Source organism: Lontra canadensis, unplaced genomic scaffold (genome assembly GCF_010015895.1).
Source record: "Lontra canadensis isolate GAN:19392208 unplaced genomic scaffold, GSC_riverotter_1.0 scaffold137, whole genome shotgun sequence".
NCBI classification, from domain to species: domain Eukaryota; kingdom Metazoa; phylum Chordata; class Mammalia; order Carnivora; family Mustelidae; genus Lontra; species Lontra canadensis.
In genome coordinates this window covers 486,190-505,630 of record NW_022631131.1, presented here as the reverse complement: position 1 = coordinate 505,630, position 19,441 = coordinate 486,190, and the positions used below count along the sequence as shown (strand labels likewise).

The 19,441-nt window shown below is 51.0% G+C and overlaps 1 protein-coding gene across 2 annotated transcripts; it reads right to left on the bottom strand.

Moving 5' to 3' along the window:
• Positions 1-3,965: 3,965 nt before the first annotated feature.
• Positions 3,966-15,945, bottom strand: TMEM98 (transmembrane protein 98). 2 transcript variants are annotated; one of them, XM_032843282.1, is made up of 7 exons: positions 15,827-15,945; positions 13,380-13,561; positions 11,943-12,074; positions 10,964-10,997; positions 8,597-8,712; positions 6,224-6,283; positions 4,571-4,778 (listed from the first exon to the last, which is right to left on the bottom strand). In XM_032843282.1, exons 2-7 carry the CDS (start codon positions 13,508-13,510, stop codon positions 4,571-4,573), a joined length of 681 nt encoding a protein of 226 aa, XP_032699173.1. In that variant the 5' UTR covers positions 13,511-13,561; positions 15,827-15,945. The 2 variants fall into 2 exon arrangements, with proteins under 2 accessions (XP_032699174.1, XP_032699173.1); XM_032843283.1 differs by lacking the exon at positions 15,827-15,945 and having other exon boundaries at positions 3,966-4,778; positions 13,380-13,510.
• Between the last annotated feature and the right edge of the window lie 3,496 nt (positions 15,946-19,441).

The window sequence follows — 19,441 nt, the reverse complement described above, 5'->3', positions numbered from 1 at the left end:
CCCAGTGAGCCATCCAGGCATCCAGCTGCTAATGCCTGCTTCTTGACAGTTCTGAGACATCTCCACCATCGCGGGAAACTCTATTGAGCCAGGCTGGGTGCCCCTGAGCCGTGCTCTCATTACACACATTCCTTGCTTAGCACTTACCTCATTGTATCAAAAATGTTTCCACCTTAGACTGTATGCACCTCAGGAGAGGAATTCTATTTCTATTCACTGCGGTATCACAGAGATGTTCAACAGATGACTCTTGAACTAATCAATCATGTAATAAATTAATTATTCAATTTTGCCCCATAAAATTTTGCCACTACCCTGGTAAATGCACGCTTTACTTAAAACGGATCAAATGAAGTCGTGTTGGATGGAGAGAGCCCCTCACCCGTGCCCCAGTCCTCATTTTAGTACCCATGTACTACCATCCTGTGGGTTGTAACTGATTAGTGAGCCATGAAATTAATTTATGGGTCACAACCATCATTTTTCTCTAAGTGAAAAATATTAAAGCTAGAAGAAAATGGACACTGGTATCTGCTACTCCCCATCAAGGATTCCCCACCCGCCAGCCCCAGGCAGGCTGAAGTCGTTGGTTGAGAAATCAAGGTGGGGAGTGGAGTAGAACTTCCTGCTCTGTTTCTTCCGAACTCCAGGAAAGTTACTGATCTTCCTAGGCTATGGTTTCCTTATCTGTAAGACAGGAATGATGAAAACACTGATGGGATGAAACAGCAAGGACCCAGTTATGCCATGAATTCTTACAACTCAGCTCATCAGCTTTTCTGACAGAGATATCACCAAAATCCACCAGAAGCCTCCCCAGCTTGAACCTTCCAGCACTTTCTGTTCTGATGCCTACAGCCTCTCCCTCCTTCCTAACCGGCTGTCCATCCTGCTTTTTACCACGATTGAGTCACGAGCCCCTCAGACTCAGAGTCAGAGTGATATCGGGCAAATTTCTGGGTCCCTGAGCCTAACGTCATAGGGCATGAAGTAAATAACTCTTTTGAAATTGCAAATCTGACCTAGTCACTCCCCGGCTTAAAGCCTTTCTATGGTCATGGTTATGCTCAAAGGTCTGCTCCTCAATATATCTATAGGGTCCTGCATGGTCTGACACCCTGTCCATCCCACACCCCAGCCTCCGCATTTCTCAAATCAGCCATGCTCCCCTGGCCCTTTTCTGTGTTGTCCAGTCTACCCAGAACACCTCTCGGTCAGTTGACGGTCTCGACAGCGGCAACTGTTCCTCCCTGGTCTCTTCCCTATCTGACTCCCCTCTCCCCTGCTCTGCACTCCCCCACCAGCACACTGCCACAGCTGAGGCTCAGTCCATGGCTTATTGGTCCCTCTTGCTTCCTAAGGGCAGGGCTGGTGCCTTCCGTTCACAGCACCAGCATCTAGCACATTTCCCCCAGAGTGAGCAAACAGGACGTTTGGGGGAGGGAGGGGTGACAGGGAAGGGATGAGATGGGAGTGAAGGATAGAGGGACAAAAGGAAGAAAGAGATGGAAAAGCTTCATTTGACACCTTCTGGAGTTGTCCCAGGTCATAAAGCAATGCAGGGGCTTGGAGCAGTAAGTCATTTCTGGTTTGTTTGTTTGTTTTTTGTCAGAGAGAAAGAGAGAGAGAGAGCGCAAGAAGGGGGGAGTGGCAGGCAGAGGGAGAACCAGGCTCCCTGCTGAGCAAGGAGCCGGCTGTGGGGCTCAATCCCAGGACCCTGGGATCCTGACCTGAGTTGAAAGTAAACGCTTAATAGACTGAGCCATGCAGGTTTCCCTGGAAGTCGTTTTCTAAAGATCAGGCTCAGGTGGGCACAGAGAGCAGTCTCTGGAGAGAAGGAACTCTGGCATGAGGCAGGTCAGGGTGAGATGGATGCCAGGAACATGTGCTCTGCCTGGAAGATTCCACAAGCTGGAGGAGGCTCCCTGGGCGGTGCTCTGGAGGAATGTGAGCTTGAGCAATCAACCCTGGGAACACTGATAAGAGGCCAGGAGTTCTGACTACCTTCGTGCAAAGTACTTCGGGTAGGGCCGGGACAGGGCTGGGCCACTCTCCCAACGGCAGTGATTCCAGAACTTTGGCCACTCAGTTCCAGAGTTTAGGAACAGAGACCCCTGCTTGGACAGAGCCATGGTAACTGAGGTGTTACCTCTGGGTCACCTGCCTCAAGGCAAGGCAGGGGGCTTCAGGGAGAAAAGCATTAATACTGGCTAATGAGTACCAGGTGCATAACTGGGCATTTCACATTACTTGACATACCAACCCAGTGAGGTAGGAAGCAGCCTTGATTTTATAGATAAGAAAGGTAAGGACCAGAGAAGTTAAGCAACCTGTCCAAGCTTACACAGTAGATGACAGTGTTCAAATTTGAACCTAATTGTTTGATTTCAAAGATCTTATTCTTTTCATACCCAATTTCCATCCCTGAGTAATTCCTTCCTCATTCCAAATTTGAATCAGGGCGGGAGGGGGCTGCATGTCATAGAAGATCTGCCACTATAAACAAAGATGCTAGGGAACTGGGGACCTGGGATGTGTCCCTCCTCTGGGAAACCACATCTGGCTGGATCCCCCATGCTCACCAAACAGACTCTCTTAAGGAGGAAGCTAACTTCGGCCAACTCCCAAAGGAGCCACGAGAAGTAGGGTTGCCTCCCCCTCCAGATGGTGCTTCTACGTCAACTAACACCTACCTTGTCCAAAGTTGTCTTATTTGTCCATCACTGGAGAAAAAAAGAAAAACTACACAGCAGCAGAATCAGAAATCCTACAGTCTAGCAGGCACTCCCTGGGTGTCCAGCAACCTCTCCCTGCAGTAACTGGAACTGGCCTGGGAAGGTACTGGAACTGGCCTGGGCTCCTAGAAGAGAGGTGTCACCAGGTGTGGTTCCGGGGATGCTGGGAAACTTCATCCCCACCTGCCATGCCTGGTGGAGGGTGTTTAAGATGCTAAACCCGCAGCTGCCGCTCTGGCTTAGGGCTCAGACCCAGGTTAAAAGGCAGGGGCACTTACAACGGTGGCAACCGTTGCAACCTTAACAGAAAATTGCTTCTCATCTGGTTAGAAATGCCGGTTTTGAAAGAAAAGGGAAAAAAATAATAGGAGGACCGTGGATGTCCTTTTGTGGAGTCCACAAATGGAAAAGTGCAAGTGGCTTTGTGGACATGACCCATTCCCAGCCTACCAGCAGGAAAAGAAAGTTAGTGACACTTAACATGCGGTCAGAGCTGATGGGAACAGGACAATCCAATAAAGTGCCCCATAATCAGGAACCCATCCATCAGTCCAATGAGAGCCAACTCCAGCTTTCTGCTCCTGACTCCATTTCCCTGGTGGGAATGGTATACAACGTGATGGTCAGAAGCATCCTGCTTTCCAGGAAAGAACGGACTGTGCCCAATGGCACATTTCAGTGACAAACAAGGCCCCCATCTTGGACTTGGGAATATAGGTTCCTGCATCTCTAGAATCAGACTGACACATCAGCTGACAATGGGACCGGAACATGCTAAACAGCACGGCATGTGAACCAAGGCAGCTCCCTAGTCAGGGTCCACTTCCGAGAGCAAGGGTGGCTCTATGATCCTGGGAGAGAGCAACGTACATCAGTCTCTCTGATATGCTCTCGACGGCAATCGTGCGATTTGGATGTACGTCCAGATTATGCCTTTGTGATTCTGGGTCCCGCAAAGGTCTCCCATCATAAAAATGCCCCTCATCTTTCAATATTTGCAAAACAAAGAGACCCCAAAAGCAAGGGGAACACATCCTTCATGGATGTTAGTGCTCATGTGGAAACTACTATGGGGGTACTTCTGCCTAAACTCTGAAGGGCCTTTAATGCCTCTTTTTGGGTCATACACACAAGATAGTCTCAGGATTCTTAGGCTGTCTTCCTCCATCCTCGGTTCTCAAATACGTCCCACCGCACCCCATATATTGAATTAAATAACCACTACTCAACGGAAATCTCAGTGAAAGTTTACTGTCCTCCTAGTGGTAGGTAGGTAGAATTGCAGGCACAGGGACAGAAGGGGAAGAATCAACCCCGTGAAGCTCACTTTCAAAGCCAAACCTGGTTAAGGGAAGGAGGGACTCTGGACGCCTCGGGGGCCCAGGAAGATGCTACAAATAAATGAACCATCCCGGGCGAGGGAGTACCAGCCCTGTGGAGAGAGACAGCGCCTACTGAGCTCCAGCTGATTTTCTTCTGATGCATGTCAGAGTTGCCTTATCCTCTGATTGTCTACGAGAAGCCAGAGACTCTGATTTTAACGCGAAACCTTGTGATTTTTAGATGGTGGCTCCATTCTCTTGAAAACACTAGGTGAGCTCAATAAAGCGGCCGCTCCATCAGTTTCTAAAGCTCTGCTGCACAGAGGGTGGCGGTCGTCTCCTCCAACTGTGGTGTTAGACTGCCACTCGCCAGCCGCCACGGGCCATTGCAACCAAGACCGCAGCTACACACAGAGCCTCGGAGAACACCTAACACTACGGGCAGCAGGTGCAGGGCAGAGGATAGGGAAGGCTCCCAGGATCTGAGGAGCCACCCGGGGACGGCAGCAGGCATTAAATGGCCGACTGTTCCTGCAGGAAACCTTCAGGGGCTGGGAGGCCTTTATCTGTCTCAGAAGCCAGGGCTGCTTCTCGAAGGACTTCCAAGTGCTCCTCAGCGGCTGACAGTGACTGGTCGATCCAATCCAGGCCCCCGGTCAGGTGGCAGGCATTCCTGGTCACCAGCACCAGATGGCTGACTGACAGGAGCAGGGCAGTTGTCCTAGAAAAAGCACCGGGATCAGTTTCCCCAGGAAAGGAGGGATTTGGCACCAAAGCCCATGCAGGCAGACACTAGTCTGGTGTGCTCCAAACTGGAGGCCCTTCCCCAGGAGGCTGGGGGGTAATTTAAAGATGGTTCCACGTGCAAATAAATCTGAGAATGGATGGTTTCAGCAAGGTTAACTGAAGCCTCTTCTGGGCTTTGAACATGCATGGTAAAGTTCTCAGGAAAGAATACAACAGGGAATGGCTGGCTAACTTATTTAAGACTGGGGAGCCTATTTTCAGCAGCATACCTATGAACATCTCCCAGGTCAGGATTTTGTAGGACAGTACGGTTCTGGTCAATTAGACGAGCACATCTCCAACCACGGCCCGCTACAGACAGGGAAGTCTAGGCATACACCTGCCTGGGGCATCCCTCACGGATTTTGAATCAATAAGGCCCCAGGTGGGTTTACACTGCTCGAAAAACAAAATTTAATTGAAAACCAAATTGAGGAGGAGTGGTTCCCCCCCCCCCCAGTATTGGAAAATTCACCGTAGAATATCATTTATATAGTGAGTGTGCATGTCTTTGGGAACGTATCACACAGTTCCAGCCTGTGGACACAGTCTGTGGACACAACTAGGCGGCAGTAGGAGCGGGACAGAAAAGCCAACTGAAGGGGCGCCTCGGTGGCTCAGTTGTTAAGCGTCTGTCTTCAGCACAGGTCATTGTCCCAGGGTCCTGGGTTTGAGCCCAGCATCAGGCTCTCCCACTCCCCCTCCTTGTGTTCCTGCTCTCGCTGTCTCTCTCCATCAAATAAATAAAATCTTTTTTTTTTTTAAATGCAATCTGACACGGGTATGAGCCACTGTCTATCTGGCAACCATCACACACAACAGCTCCAAGAAATGGTCATATATATCCAAGAGACAAAAGAATCCGGAGGGCACATCATTTCAAAAGCCTAAGGGTACTTGGTGTACTAGGGGGCAGATCTCGAAGATCTCGAAAGGGGAGGGGTCCCGGTTTTGTCCCATGGAAAGGGAACACAGTTTGAGCTTTCCCTTTCCTTCCCCTGGCCCTGCTCCACACCTACCCCACCCACCCGCTGGGCAGCACTCACGGCTGGGGTGTGTCTGCTTCCGGGGTCCAAAGAGCAGAGGCAGCCGATGAGGGAAGTGGGAGGGAGGAAAGTTGCAGACAGGTCTTAGCATGGCCAGATGTTAAAGTGTAAAAATTCAAAATCTAAGACTGGCTCTGCCTAATCCCAGATTTCAGGCAGAGTACGGGCCTCTCTCACCATTCACACGGCAATGAACAGTGCCCAAAGCCTGCACAGCTCTGGGAGCCCAGCAAAACAGCGCTCTTCCCAGCAACCCAAACACCGAACCTCACAGATGTGACGGAATGGGAAGCTTCCAGCAGGAGAAGCCCAATGGCCCGTCCACCCCTCTCACCGTGCCTCCAGGAGCTTGGGGTCCAGCGGAGGGTACATCGATCTCACCACATCGTCCACTCTGTGTGGGGGGCAAAACGTTTTCAGAACTTCACTTTCCTTCTGTTCTCTTCCCCATCCTGCCTTCCTCCCTCTCCTTGTCCCGATTCTTGTCTCCTGATCTTCAAGCCTCCACCTTTGGTGACTCCTTCTCCAACTGCTTTTGTATTCTCAGACAGATTTAAACAGAAAGACTTGTCCAGGTGAGAGAATGTTTTGTTTTCTGGTTTCAAGTCCCCATAGACTAGAAAGTGTAAGTTCACACATCTGGGGTGATGTTCAAGATACGCTACTAAATTTAAGAGGCAAGCTGCCGGATGCTATATGAAGTTTGACCGAACGTTTGCATGAAAATAAGTAAACAAAAGCTATGACACAAAGGACCCAGGTAGCACACAGGAACACTGACCATTCACTAGTGCGCCCTCCAGGGATTGGGATGGGATGAAATTAGGGGTTCCTTCACTTTCCAGATAATCTATTTCTGCAATGTTTTGACTTTTATAAGTACTTACCATTGTGTTTTTAAAAACAGTGCAACATTAGGAAAAAACTAGGAGGAAAAAAAAAAAAACCCTACAAGTTTAATTTGGGTCCAAACTGCTTCATTGGATTTCCTTTCCATTATGGTACAATTCGTGGTGTTTTGTTTTGTTTTTTAAACCAAGTTCAGAAAGGAACTACTATTCATTCCGACTTGCAGGGTTCAAGATTTTCATCTAAATCCTTGCTCCTGGACCACTTGATAGGAAGAAAAAATAATGATGCAATGTTTGATTTTGAAAATAAACGTCTGCAATGTTCTCGTCTCGGGGCTGAGGGGCTGGTGAGGACATGCAGAGGACTGTGGGCTGCTGTCTTTGCCGGCCCCTTTCTCTGTAGTGTCTCGAAGCTGAAGCCACTCACCTCAAAACTAATATGCTATCAACACGCTGTGTGGAGTAAATGGAGCAAGAGAAACAGCGGGGACACACACACACACAAAATGGCCAGAAGGAGAAAGACGTGTAAAGGCAAAAAGACAAAGCAAGCACAGACTGAATTACGGCACAGAGCATTCTAGAAGTAGTCCAGGGGACTCGGTAGGAGGGCCAGAGTGTGCCCGGTGATGTATGCCTGCTGAACAACGCCACACCCGCCCTCTCGCACCAGAGCCAACCGTCATGGGAAGCATGACGAGGGTCCAGCAGAGATGAGCAGTACAGGGTCTCCACCAACAATGGTGGCCAGTGGAATGCCTGGTGCCTGCCCAGAGCCTGGGCTGGACCGCCTTCTGGCCGGGCTGACACAAGTCCTGTGACCACACCCACCCGGGGACAACTCCAGAGAAAGCCAACAACTGTTCTGGGCTGAGTCCGTCCCCCGGATTCTCTCCCTCCTACTTTCTCAACTCACTGAACTTCCCGGACAGAGTTCAAAGGCAGCAACTCTTTCATATTCCTTCCTTGGGCTGGCTCTTCGTGGTCTACCCGAGGCCACGCAACCAGGAAACCGAGAGCCCCCAGAACTCACAGGGAAGCCACCATTCGCACCAGGGATGTGGAGGAACCGCTCTGATACGGAGGGGGCCCGGCTGATTAAGAGAACACCCTGAGCATGGAGAACTCCCGACTCCGGCACATCCACATACCGGCCACCAGATGGCAGCACAAACTCAGTACCACCCTTCTGCGGAAGAAAAGGGCTTTCTATTTCTCCACAAAGTCAAGCCCAAATGAGGGGGTGTAGTTGTTGACTGCAATCCTGCTGGCTGCCTCCCACGTGGGATTTTGCAGACAGCCTGGAATTTGGGAGATCTGAAATGAAGTATGGCTTCACTGTCCCCCACCACCACCCAATCCTGGAGGCTACTGCCTGGGCCATGATTAGGGCAGCGGGTGACAGGGAGGTAGCAAGGAGTGGGTCCCCAAAACTAGTCTCCAGCACAAATAGGGCAGGGTGGGGCATGGCCTGCAGGTCACTGCATAGAGGGGTGTGGACACCAGTGGGAAATGTGCGTACTGGCCCAGAGCCTGGGAGGGAGGGAAGGAAGGCAACCCCAGCTCGTATGGGAGCAGCCACAGTAGGATCTGCAGAATGGACTAGAAGCACACTAGTCGCATGCTAAGTTCCCCAAAAAGCTGACTGGAGGAGACCTGTGGGAGGTGGGGGGAACCATGTGAGACCACCAAGCTTGGTCTCTCAGTACCTAAACCCTCCTGAACGCTCTGTAAATGTCCTGGACATGAGTAACCAAAGTTGTCTGTGTGGTTTCTTTGAGGAGCCTGGCCCACCTGCCATCTCAGCTTCTGACCTCCCCTCACCCTCACTCCATGGAGTGTGGGACCTCACTCACCTGGGGCTGATCCGCTTGGCCACCACGATGATGTCACTGACACTGGCTGAGGTCTTCATCTTGGCCCCGGAGCCCATTGTCATGGCAACAAGTTTTTCTGTCAGAGTGTGACAAATCTAACACAGCAGGGAGGAGAGTGGTGAGGAGGGGTGCCCCAGGCTCCCCCAAGAGCATCTGCCACCCCCACAAACAAATATGACCCCTATCTTGGGTTCCATCTCATACCTTGGGGCCCCGTAACCTAGTGGGCAAGTTGAGGTCAAAAGCACACAGAGACGAGAGGAGGGAGAGACAGAAGCTGAGAACAAGGCCGGGTGAGGAGGGTGGGGTGGGAACCTCAGACCAGGGTCAGGGTTTCCACTTAGAGAAGTCTGAGCTGAAATAATCTGTCTAAGACAAATCATGTGTTCTAATTCCATCTTCTCGTTTCGAGGGGAAAAACTATTTTCTCTCTATTCCGTCACCTCACGGCTTAGTCTTCCAGAAGGCTAAACCTCTCCCATGAGGCACCCTCAGAAGCACCGCTGGACAAAGGGCAACTGTTCCCTTGAAGTACATCCACCAACAGTGGCACTGAGTTCCACGACTTTCTAGGGTGACACTTAGTACGTCCATCAAGAGGACGGTGGTGAAAGGGGCTTCAAAAAAAGCAGGGAATGGGGTGCCTGGGTAGCTCAGTGGGTTAAAGCCTCTGCCTTCAGCTTGGGTCATGATCTCAGGGTCCTGGGATCGAGCCCCGCATTGGGCTCTCTGCCCAGTGGGGAGCCTGCTTCCCCCTCTCTCTCTGCCTGCCTCTCTGCCTACTTGTGATCTCTGTCAAATAAATAAATAAAATCTTAAAAAAAAAAAAAAAGACAGTTTCTTGCTTAAAAAAAAAAGGCGGGGAAAAGGCAAGACGATGACACAAGGCCTTTATTGTCATCCATCAACAGTGCTGGCCACCCCAAGGCGGAAGGCCACCTCCCTTCCTCACCTCCTTGATGTACTTGTGTCCCTGGCAAATAGGTTCCATGACCTGCCTCATATTCGAAGCTGGAAAGGAGGGCAGAAAGGCCAAGGACCACCCAGTAGAGAGCCTCAGCCACAGGGACTCAAGGGCAGGCAGCCAAGCAAAAGAGACGTCCGATCCCAGGGCCGCTCTTTTGATGGGAGACTCTCAGGATGGGCCATTGATTCCAATCCAGGAGGCATCCTTCCTGCTGCCTTATCCCCCACCTCAGGTCTCATTTACCCTTCTCCTCCAACAGGCTAGCACAGAGACAAAACCTAGCCCCAGCACGCATCCTAGCTGGGAGACAGGAGTGGAATACAGCATTACTGCTCAAGTCATTAGCCCCATCTATCTGTAACCATATCCACACCCAGAGAGCTTCTTAGAATTAAGTAATCCTGGACTCTGTGACAATAATTTCCTACTAGGCACTCCTTTGTCCCCTAAGAGAGACAGCTAAAGAAGAGGAGAGATGAACGACTTTTTTAGCTTGCTTGTTTATTTATTTATTTACTTATTTTTAAGCCCAACGCTGGGCTTGAACTCACAACTCTGAGATCAAGACCTGAGCTAAGAGTCCGACGCTCAACCCACTGAGCCACCCAGGAACCCCAAGAGGCTTTTTCATATGGTGTACTGAGTGACACTGAAGAAATGATAAAGCTGTCTTTCTGGAAATGTTGAATAATTACTGGACAAAAAGATAAATGTGTGGTTTTCCAAGTTACTGAGATGAAGAACACAACGATATCTGCCACTGGCCAAATACTTCACTATTATTATTATTCTATCAGGCAAGAATTGAAAAACAAATGTTAAAGCTATAAAAATTACCCCAAACTACAAAACCTAGCCAAAATGCAAATTGGATGCAATTTTCCCCTCAATCGCGGAGGCGACAAGAATGAGAAGGAATCCAACCCACCTTCAGGTACTCATGGTTTGGATTTCCCAACACTGACTGACCCACTCGACAGACTACTGTCCCAGCCAGAGAGGGCCCGTGAGGAACGTTCTAGTAAGTGGAGAAGTCCAGACATGGAACTCAACTTGCTGAGCAAAGGGCTGAGCTCTTCGTTAATGAAAGAAAGCGCCCGGGGAGGGGCTGGGGAGATCATTGCCCCGTGGCAACACTGTATCAGGAGGACCAGGCAAAACAAAACCTTTGAAAGGGTCACGAGAGCGCTAAAGTGGGAGTAGAAACAGTAGAAATTCCAAGTGTCAGGCCTGTTTTTAAAAAGCCTCTTGCACGGATTCAGCGCCCTACCTAGAAAGACTCATTTCAAGTCCGAGCACCGCAGCGCTTTGATGACCACGCCCCCACGCCGCCCCCCCACCCCGGCCCCGCTTCCGTCATGGGAAATTAAAAGTATTACCTTCAAGATGGCAATGCAGTGGGACATGAGACCCCTGGGGAGACAAGAAGAATCTTGTCAGTGCTTCTCTGTTGAGGTCCCCCTCGCTCCCACGACCAGATCTGGCCCCCCATCTAGCTCAGACCCACCTAGACACCACCTAGGAATGCCTCCGGGTTCAACTGAACAAGTCGAGGAGCGAAATAAGGAGACACCTTCTTTCCTTCCCTTTCCCCCTCCCACACGCAGCTGCCTCTTCCAGGTTGCGCTCACCTGTCAAGTCATTCTTAGAACTCTGAGCTTCTGACACTGCTCCCTCCAGCCCGTGTGTCCTTCCCCTTATCCTCAGCCTGGTGACCATCTCATCTTTCAAGATCCAGGTCAAAAGGCACCTAATTTGTGGTAGCCTTCATGAAAGCCTCCTCCATCTCCCCACCCCAGGCAGCTCTAGAGATCACCAACGCTGTGTGCCCACGGCACCATGCAGAGACCCGCTCCCACTTCGGAGATAGGGTGTTGTAGAATTCTGTCTCTCCCACCAGTTCAGTATCTGTAGTAACTGGCCCAGTGTCCTGCCCATAAGGCCCCCCTCACATCCGCCCAGTGAACAATAAGGGTTCGGAGCAGCATACATGTGTCAACAGGTAGCGGCTCCTGCTGGATAGAGGGGTCCCTGAGGGACCCTGAAGACAAAGGCTTCATCCCCGAAGCCTGCGTGCAAACTTCACCCCAGGGATAACCCAGGCATGTCAGGGTCACTTTGCAACTTCTGCCACACATCTATGGGCCTCAGTGTTTAGGTGTACAAAATGGGGAGGGGGAGGGGCACAATCACTGTCATACCATAATCTGATCCCCACCCCCAACAAGAGCAGCAGGGGCCACAGTGCTCCCGGACACCCAGTAGTGCTTGGCAAAGGAAGCCGGAAAGGGGCACCCAGAGACCCCGTGTGCCATCCTCAGGGGAGTGTAGCAAACAAAACGATCCCTAAGGCCTTACGAGGCATCTTCAATCCAGTCTTCGTTCTCCAGAATGGCCTCGATGTGAGGGTTGGTAATGACCACATCGTCTAGCTCTACCTCTGATGGCTCCGACTGTGTCTCCATGGCACCGATGAGGTCCACAATGGGCCTGGAAGGAAAAGCCCAGGAAAGTGGTTTCAGGATGGGTGGCTGTTGCTGACCCCCTCCTCACCGAGACCCATGTATCCCCCAACAGGATGTAGGAAGTTAGTAAGGAGGACATTGACCTCGTGTCCCGGATCCAGGACTAACCCCAGTGGGACTGCAGATGCAGGCAGGACACATGGCTGGAGGCGGGTGGAGGAGGCAGGCCGGGGTGCAAAGAAGAAAAGTGAAGCAGAATGAGAGGAGCCACTAAGAGACGAGCAGAGCCACAGCCATAAATAGAGACATCTTAAGTCTGCTCCTTCCACACAGAAGAACATACTTTTGAAACTTATTTTCTCTTTGGGGAGCCCGGGGGCTCAGTCAGTTATGCATCTGACTCTTCTCTCAGCTCAGGTCTTGATCTTAAGATTGTGAGTTCAAGCCCTGTGTTGGCCCTCATGCCCAGCTTGGAGCCTACTTAAGAAAAACAAATAACCAAACAAAGCAAAACAAAAAACCTTATTTCCCCTTTAAGCCTACCTTATACGGAGAAGCTGACGTTCCTATTACTCAAACCTATCTGGTCTGCAGAATCGCTCTCAGGAAGGACTGGAAGGACGCTGGTCTGCCCGCATAACCCCACCCCCTCCTCATTCTACAGGAGAAGTAACAACAACTACTTTACAATGAGGTTCTTGACAAACATAGACTTCCGTTCAATAGCAGAGCTTTTCTGGGTCATATAAACAGGCATTTACAAATTATTCACCCCTGGACAGAGACGCTGATAGGATTCAGTAGAGGGGTAAAAGAAACCAAGGGTTAGTTGCCAGGGTTCCTTAGGGGCCTATCAATTAAAACATCCCTGAACGGAGAATAGGATCTTGCTCATAAAATCTCTTGCACACAAAAGGCATCAGGAAGAAATCTGTGCCAAGAAGGAGACAGTCCTATGCTGGGATTTCACAAAATCCAGGATCTTGCCATTTCTGTGTGTGGCTGGAGTTCAGGCATGGGATTTCTGCTCCTATGAGTTTGGTTGGAAAGACGCTGGGCTTATTCATAGGCCAAGCAGAGTGGCCAGTTCTGGAGAGATGGCCACATCTTTGTGCTGTGTGAACACATTCAGGGAATTTCTCCTTTGCTCAGGGACATTGCTGAAGTTCTAAGTTCTCTCTTGGAAAGGAAGCCTTCAAGTACCATTTTAGAGACAAAAAACTGAGCCGGAGTTGCCCAGTGCCAAACTTCTTGGGCCCCTCTCCTTTCCGGTTGCTGGAGCCCCTGGAGGAGCCCACCTCTCCTCCTTGCCCTCCCTGGGCACACTCACTTGGAATCATAGCGCTGCAGCAGATCCCGAGGCCGGCAATACCGCTGCCTGCAAACCACCACCAAGGCTGCAAATGAGGCCAGGAAGATGGTGGCCAGCACGCCTATGGCGACAATCACCACAGTCTCCATGCTTCTGGGTGGCTCCCTCCGTCCCCGTCACATGCCCAGCATGGGCTCAATCTTAGAAGACACAAGGGCAGAAGAAGCCTTGGTAACATAGTAGCATAAGAGAGTGGGGCAGAGGGGGTCTTACCTGCTGGGGGAGGGGGTGCAGCAAGAGCCATGTCCCCCCAAGTCACCTGCAGAGACCAAGTTACCTGCTGGGGGTGGGGGGCACAGAGAGCCAGGTTCCCACTCCAGAGACCTGAGGGCCTAAACAGAATCAAGATGCATTTTATGTCCTGCCCCAAATTTGCCTTTTGTTTAATTAAGAGTTTGCCACCTGCTGGACCAGGATGGTCTTTTAAACCTGGACAGAAGGACACATTTTAATGAGCACTATTGTTTCACAGCTCCACTGAGTGCAGGAGAGAATATTCTCCCAAGAAGGGCAGGATGGCATTTACTGAGAATCTCCACCATGCCAGACACTTTGTGTGTTAACCCTGAGGTAGGTATTAATATCCCCATTTTACAGTTGAGAAAACTAAGGTTTGGGGAAGTTAAGAAATTTGTCCGAGTTTCTGTAGTCAGAAAGTAGAAACCCATCCACTTAAATTGAGATGGGCATTCACCTCCCTTTCCCTTTCTAAGAAGGGAAGAAGATTCTAAAAATTCTGGAAAGGGATTTGACTGTCAGTTTCAGTGTTGGAAACTTAACAGATGGTGTTAAAGTGTTCTTTGCCTACTGCCTGTTTTCACTCAGGAGGTTCTTCCACACCTATATTGGACTCCCGCAGAGGAATGGGGCACCTAAGAAAAGTATATACTCATTGCAGGTTCCTACTTCTGTTTCTTTGAGCAAGTCTCTTCCCCTGTCTGGGCTTTAATTTTTCCACCTGCAAAAGAGGGGCTTTGATCTAGGAATCCAGGACGATGGACTTATTCTACACTACATGTCTCCGAGGGTCCAAATGTTCCCAACTGTCATTCAATAAGCATTTATTGGTCATCTGCTAGGCACCGAGCACTAGGCAGGATTCTGAAGACTGCAGATAAATCAGAAATGGACCCCAAACCCTGAGGAGGGAGAAAGAGGAAGACAGGCAGACCAATGTTTGCTGCTTGCTTGTCAACCTCTTCTCTGGCTCCTCAACTCCCTGTGTCTATGCTACATGGCAGGGTACACAGACTAGAGGCAACCGTGCTTGCAACTGTGCTTGCAGGCTAACTGCCTGCTTTGCAGGGCAGGTGACATCTGATCTGGGTTTTGAAGGATGAGTAGGAGTTTGCTGGGTGGACAGCATGCCAACTTGGTTGGCTCAAAGTGCCCAGGAGGCCTTTCTCAAAGGTTCCACAGAGCACCTGCTCTACCATCTCAAATTTACTTGCTCAGCGGGGTGAGAAGGTTAGGGTCTGTCTCTTTCATTTCTGCATCTCCCCTGGGGGTTGGAGGAGGCAGGAGGTAATTCCCAGTGTCTGCTCAAGTTCTCCAGATGTGTGTCTATACACCATCCCTCCTAAAGGGCTACCTCCTTTAGGCCCTTTTCTTTCTTCTCTTATTTCTGTGTCTCTGTCTCTGTATCTCTCCATTTTCCCCTCTAGACATGTTACCCCCTCCCCAGTCTTCCCTTTCCCCTCCCCCTGCGCCACGGGCCTCCAAGACCACCCGCTTTGTTTCCTCTCTTCCTGCAGACGCTTGAGTGTGTTTCTCTGAAGCTGACAAGCTCTCTGAGTTTTTGCTGCCTTACTCCGTGATTTGTCCGTATGAGTCTTTGTGTGTTTTCTTCTTTTGTGTGTGTTTCAGGATGAGTTTTTGTCTCTTCTTTGTATAAGCTTGGGTAGGTCTCGTTTCTTGGAGTGTGTGTGTGTGTGTGTGTGTCCCATCCCTTCTCCGCCATAGAATTCGAAATCCACCAGGATGTGTGTGTGCGTGGGTGGGTGGATGGGTGTCCCGTGGGTGTCCCACCCCTTCTCCGCCACAGAATTCGAAATCCACCAAGATGTGTGTGTGCGTGTGTCCCACCCCCTTCTCCTCCATGGAGTTCTAAATCTACCCGGATAAAATAGCCCCAAGCCCCTGCCACCCAAAACAGCCGCCCCCACACCCAGGTCGGAGGAAGGGACCCCCACCGGGCCCGGCGCGGGGCTCCCACGCGCGCAGCTGCAACTTTGCGTAACTTTCCGGCGGCCCCGCTGCGCCGCAAGGGCTCCGCGGCCCCAACAAAGGGGCGGCCGCCCTCCCCCCCACCTCCCAGTCATCAGCCCCAATCTCCGGCTCCCCCGCCCCCGACGCGCCCGGCACCCCGACTCCCGCTGTACCGGGACTCGGCGAGGCCCACCCACCTCAGGCCGGGGCCGCAGGACGCATCCGGGGGCGCTCCGGCCGCCGGGCCCCCGCTGATAGCAAAGTCCGGGCGCGGGACTCGCGGGCGGCTCCTGCGAGCGGGGCATGCCGGGAAGGAGCTGGGCTGTCCGAAGGAATCAAGATAAAGTCCCCGGGCGCCAAACCCCCAGGTGGGGGCTGGGGGGCTCATCCAAATCTCCAGCTACCAGGCACCGCCGTCCCCGCTGGCTCGAGGCGGGCCGGGGGCTGGGGCGGAGGGAGGCCTGGCAGGGGGTCGGCCCTCCCTTAGCCCCCCAGCAGGCGCTCCTCGAGCCCCCTGCCCCGGAGGCCAGGCCCGGCAGAGGGAGGCCTCGGGGTCCTTGCCACCCCACACCCCTGCGAGCTGGCCGGCTGGTGGGGGCTGCGGAGACTGCGCCCATTCCACAGTGGGCTGGCCGGGCAGCCAGTCCTCTCTTACAAGCTGTGGCTTCAATCCTAACTCCGCCACGCACTAGCTGTGGACAACTTACTGCACCGTCCTTGGTTTCTTCATCTGTAAAGTGGGGCAGCTACTTGTAGGCATGCTCAGAGCTGCCTGGCCCAGGGCAGCGCACTGGACAGCCTCACGCACGCACACTGGGCATACAACCAGGCCCACCCCAAACAGTTGCTGTGCCAGGGACAAGCATAGAAATACAGGACCCTGGCTGGCTGGCCTGCTCCTTCTCTTTGCACTTGCCTCTAGGGACCCAGGGAACTCCCGTTATTTCTTCACAGCCCCCACTCTGCAAACAGCCATCCCTTGGCCATCCCTCTGGGGTACAGATGCCCACACCAAGAGGAACAAGAAGGCTTGAAGGCTGGAGGCTCTGGAAACAGACTGGGGCTTTGGGGGTAGACCCTTTTTCCCAGAGTCCAGTGAGCCAGGAGCATGGTTTAGAAGAGACAGGACGGCAGTCAAGCCAATTAAAGCCTGGGGCTTAAGGCAGAGACCCAATCAACCAATCTAAGGTAAGTTCTGGTGACAAGTATCAAAGGGGGCACACCAGGTCCTGGGCAACTCTATGCTAAGCCACGTGCAGCCCACAGAGGTGTTTTGGGTTTAGTTCTTCTTCTTGTTGATTTTCCCTGATTTACAGTTTAAAAAAAAAAAAATTAAACTAGTTGCCCACATTTTAAAAAATCAAGAATTTCACTTGCACCTACAGATTTCCAGCTTCTCTGGGTAATTCATAAGCTCTCTCAAAATGCAGCCCACATTCGTTTGGGAGTAACAGTAAGTAGGAGAGGAGCAGCTGCAGTGCCCAGGCCTGCTTTCCAGGCCCACCACCGTCCCACTGCATACAATGCCTGCTTGGGCATTCACAGCTCAGCTGTTTTGTTGAGAGCCGGGCTGAGTGAGCAGCGGTGGTTTCTCACTACTGGCACTTAGGGACGGGAAGGCTGAGGGATGATTTTGCTACCCTCTAAAGTGCTTTCGTGGAGAAGCTATGGCAGGGAGCAAGCATTCCTGTCCCTTTCCTGAGTCCTTCTAGCTGGACTAAGAATCAAATTGACATAAAACCTTAACAAGAGAAAATCAAATTTAATTGCATACCTATAGGGAATCCACACAGTCATGGAAATTCCCAAGACAGTCAGGCAAAATGAAGTATATGTCCTTCTGAACTAAGGAGAAGGGGCTAGAGGTCTGGGACTTAAGAGGAAAGAAATGTAATTCACAGGGCAATCAGAAGAGGAGATGTTTGGTGACCAGATGTTTGCCCAGCCACACAGATCGATCATTCAGATAAAATTTATCTTTGTGGTGTGCCTGGGTGGTGCAGTTAAGTGTCCAACTCTTGGTTTTGGGTCAGGTCATGATCTCAGAGTGTGGGATGGAGCCCAGGGTCAGGTTCTACACTCACCGTGGAGTCTGCTTGAGATTCTCCCTCCCTCTTCCTCTGTCCACCCCCTCCTACCCCTGACTCATGCGCGCACTCTCTCTCTCTCTCAATCCCCCTCTAAAATAAATAAATGTATCTTTTATTTTTTTTAAATATTTTATTTATTTATTTGACAGAAGGAGGTCACAAGTAGGCAGAGAGGCAGGCAGAGAGAGAGGAAGGGAAGCAGGTTCCCTGCCGAGCAGAGAGCCTGATGTGGGGCTCAAACCCAGGACCCTGGGATCATGACCCAAGCCGAAGGCAGAGGCTTTTAACCCACTGAGCCACCCAGGCACCCAAATAAATGCATCTTTTAAAAAATTGTCTGTACTAACAACCTTATTCTGGAGAGACCTTCCGATTTAGATTCTTCTGTGTAGTTAAGAGAGGGACAAAGGTTTCTCTTGAGACCACAGGGTCTCAATTGTCTTCAGCTCAAAATAATGCAAATGCCAAAGTGGCACATTGTGGAGGGAATCTCAAACCCCTTCAGCTCAATCTTTAAGGAAAGTGGGCTTATAGCAAAGCAGCAAGCATCAGTATGGGTGACTGGGGACAGTAAGTGTTTCCATTTTCTTGAAAATACTCCGAGAAGAATGGAGTGCTATTTTTGTCTTGGGTCATTCAGACATATGGTGGCCTTGAGGTAAAGAAGCTAAACCACATGATAAAGAAGATGTGAGATATAGATAGATATAGACAGATATAGACAGATACAGATATATATGTGTGTATTTATAATGGAATATGACTCAGCCATAAAAAGGAATGAAATCTTGCCATTTGCAACAACATGGAGGGCGTAATGCTAAGTGAAGTAGTCAGAGAGAGAGACGAATATATGATTTCGCACACAGGTGGAATTTAAGCAACAACAAAAATAAACAAAGAAATAAAAGAGACCATAAAACAGACTTTTTTAAAAAAGATTTTATTTATTTATTTGACACAGAGAGAGAGAGAGAGAGAGAGAGAGTACAAGCGGGGGAGTGGCGGGGAGAGGGAGAAGCAGGCTCCTGCAGAGCCGGAAGCCTGATATGGGGCTCGATCCCAGGACTGTGGGATCACGACCTGAGCCAAAGGCAGATGTTTAACCAACTGAGCCACCCGGGCGGCCCCATAAAACAGACTCTTAAATATAGAGAACAAACTGACAGTTACCAGAGGGGAGTGTGGGGTCACCCGATCAGGTGGCGGGGGGCTGTGCAGGAATCTGAGGCAGAACAAAAGAGACAGCAGTTTATTGAAGACGACACGAGGGAGGGGAGCAGGACAGTCTGCCAGGGGGCAGCACTGGGGACTGAAGGTAAGGGGGAACGTGAAAAGGTATGGGAACGAATGGTATTTTCCTTTTCTGGTACCTGTGTGCAGGTGTAAGAAGCCCATTGGTCAGCTGGGGCTTATGGCTTTTTTTTTTTTTTTTAATTTATCCATGTATTTGAGGGAGGGAGGCAGAGGGAGAGAATCTTCACGCAGACTCCCCGCTGACCATGGAGCCCAACTTGAGGCTCTATCCCATGACCCTGAGCCAAAACTGGAAGTGGAACGCTTACCCCACTGAGCCACCCAGGCGTCCAGGCTTATGGCTATTCTGAGGTGGGTCCCCTGATGGGCCTGTTTGTACTCAGCCCAGAGGTCACTGCGGCCCTTCTACCTCACTCAGCTTCCGCTGCTCACGTCAGTTGCTTAAAAGCAGCTTCTGAAGGGAGG

What these genes read in the sequence shown, in the direction of transcription:
- TMEM98 (XM_032843282.1), bottom strand. Translation starts at nt 13,510, where the DNA reads ATGGAGACTGTGGTGATTGTCGCCATAGGCGTGCTGGCCACCATCTTC. An exon ending in ACTGCATTGCCATCTTGAAG is followed by an intron (nt 8,713 to 10,963) that starts GTAATACTTTTA and finishes CTGCTGTGTTAG; the next exon opens with ATTTGTCACACTCTGACAGA. An exon ending in CCCAAGCTCCTGGAGGCACG is followed by an intron (nt 4,779 to 6,223) that starts GTGAGAGGGGTG and finishes TGCTTTTTCTAG; the next exon opens with GACAACTGCCCTGCTCCTGT.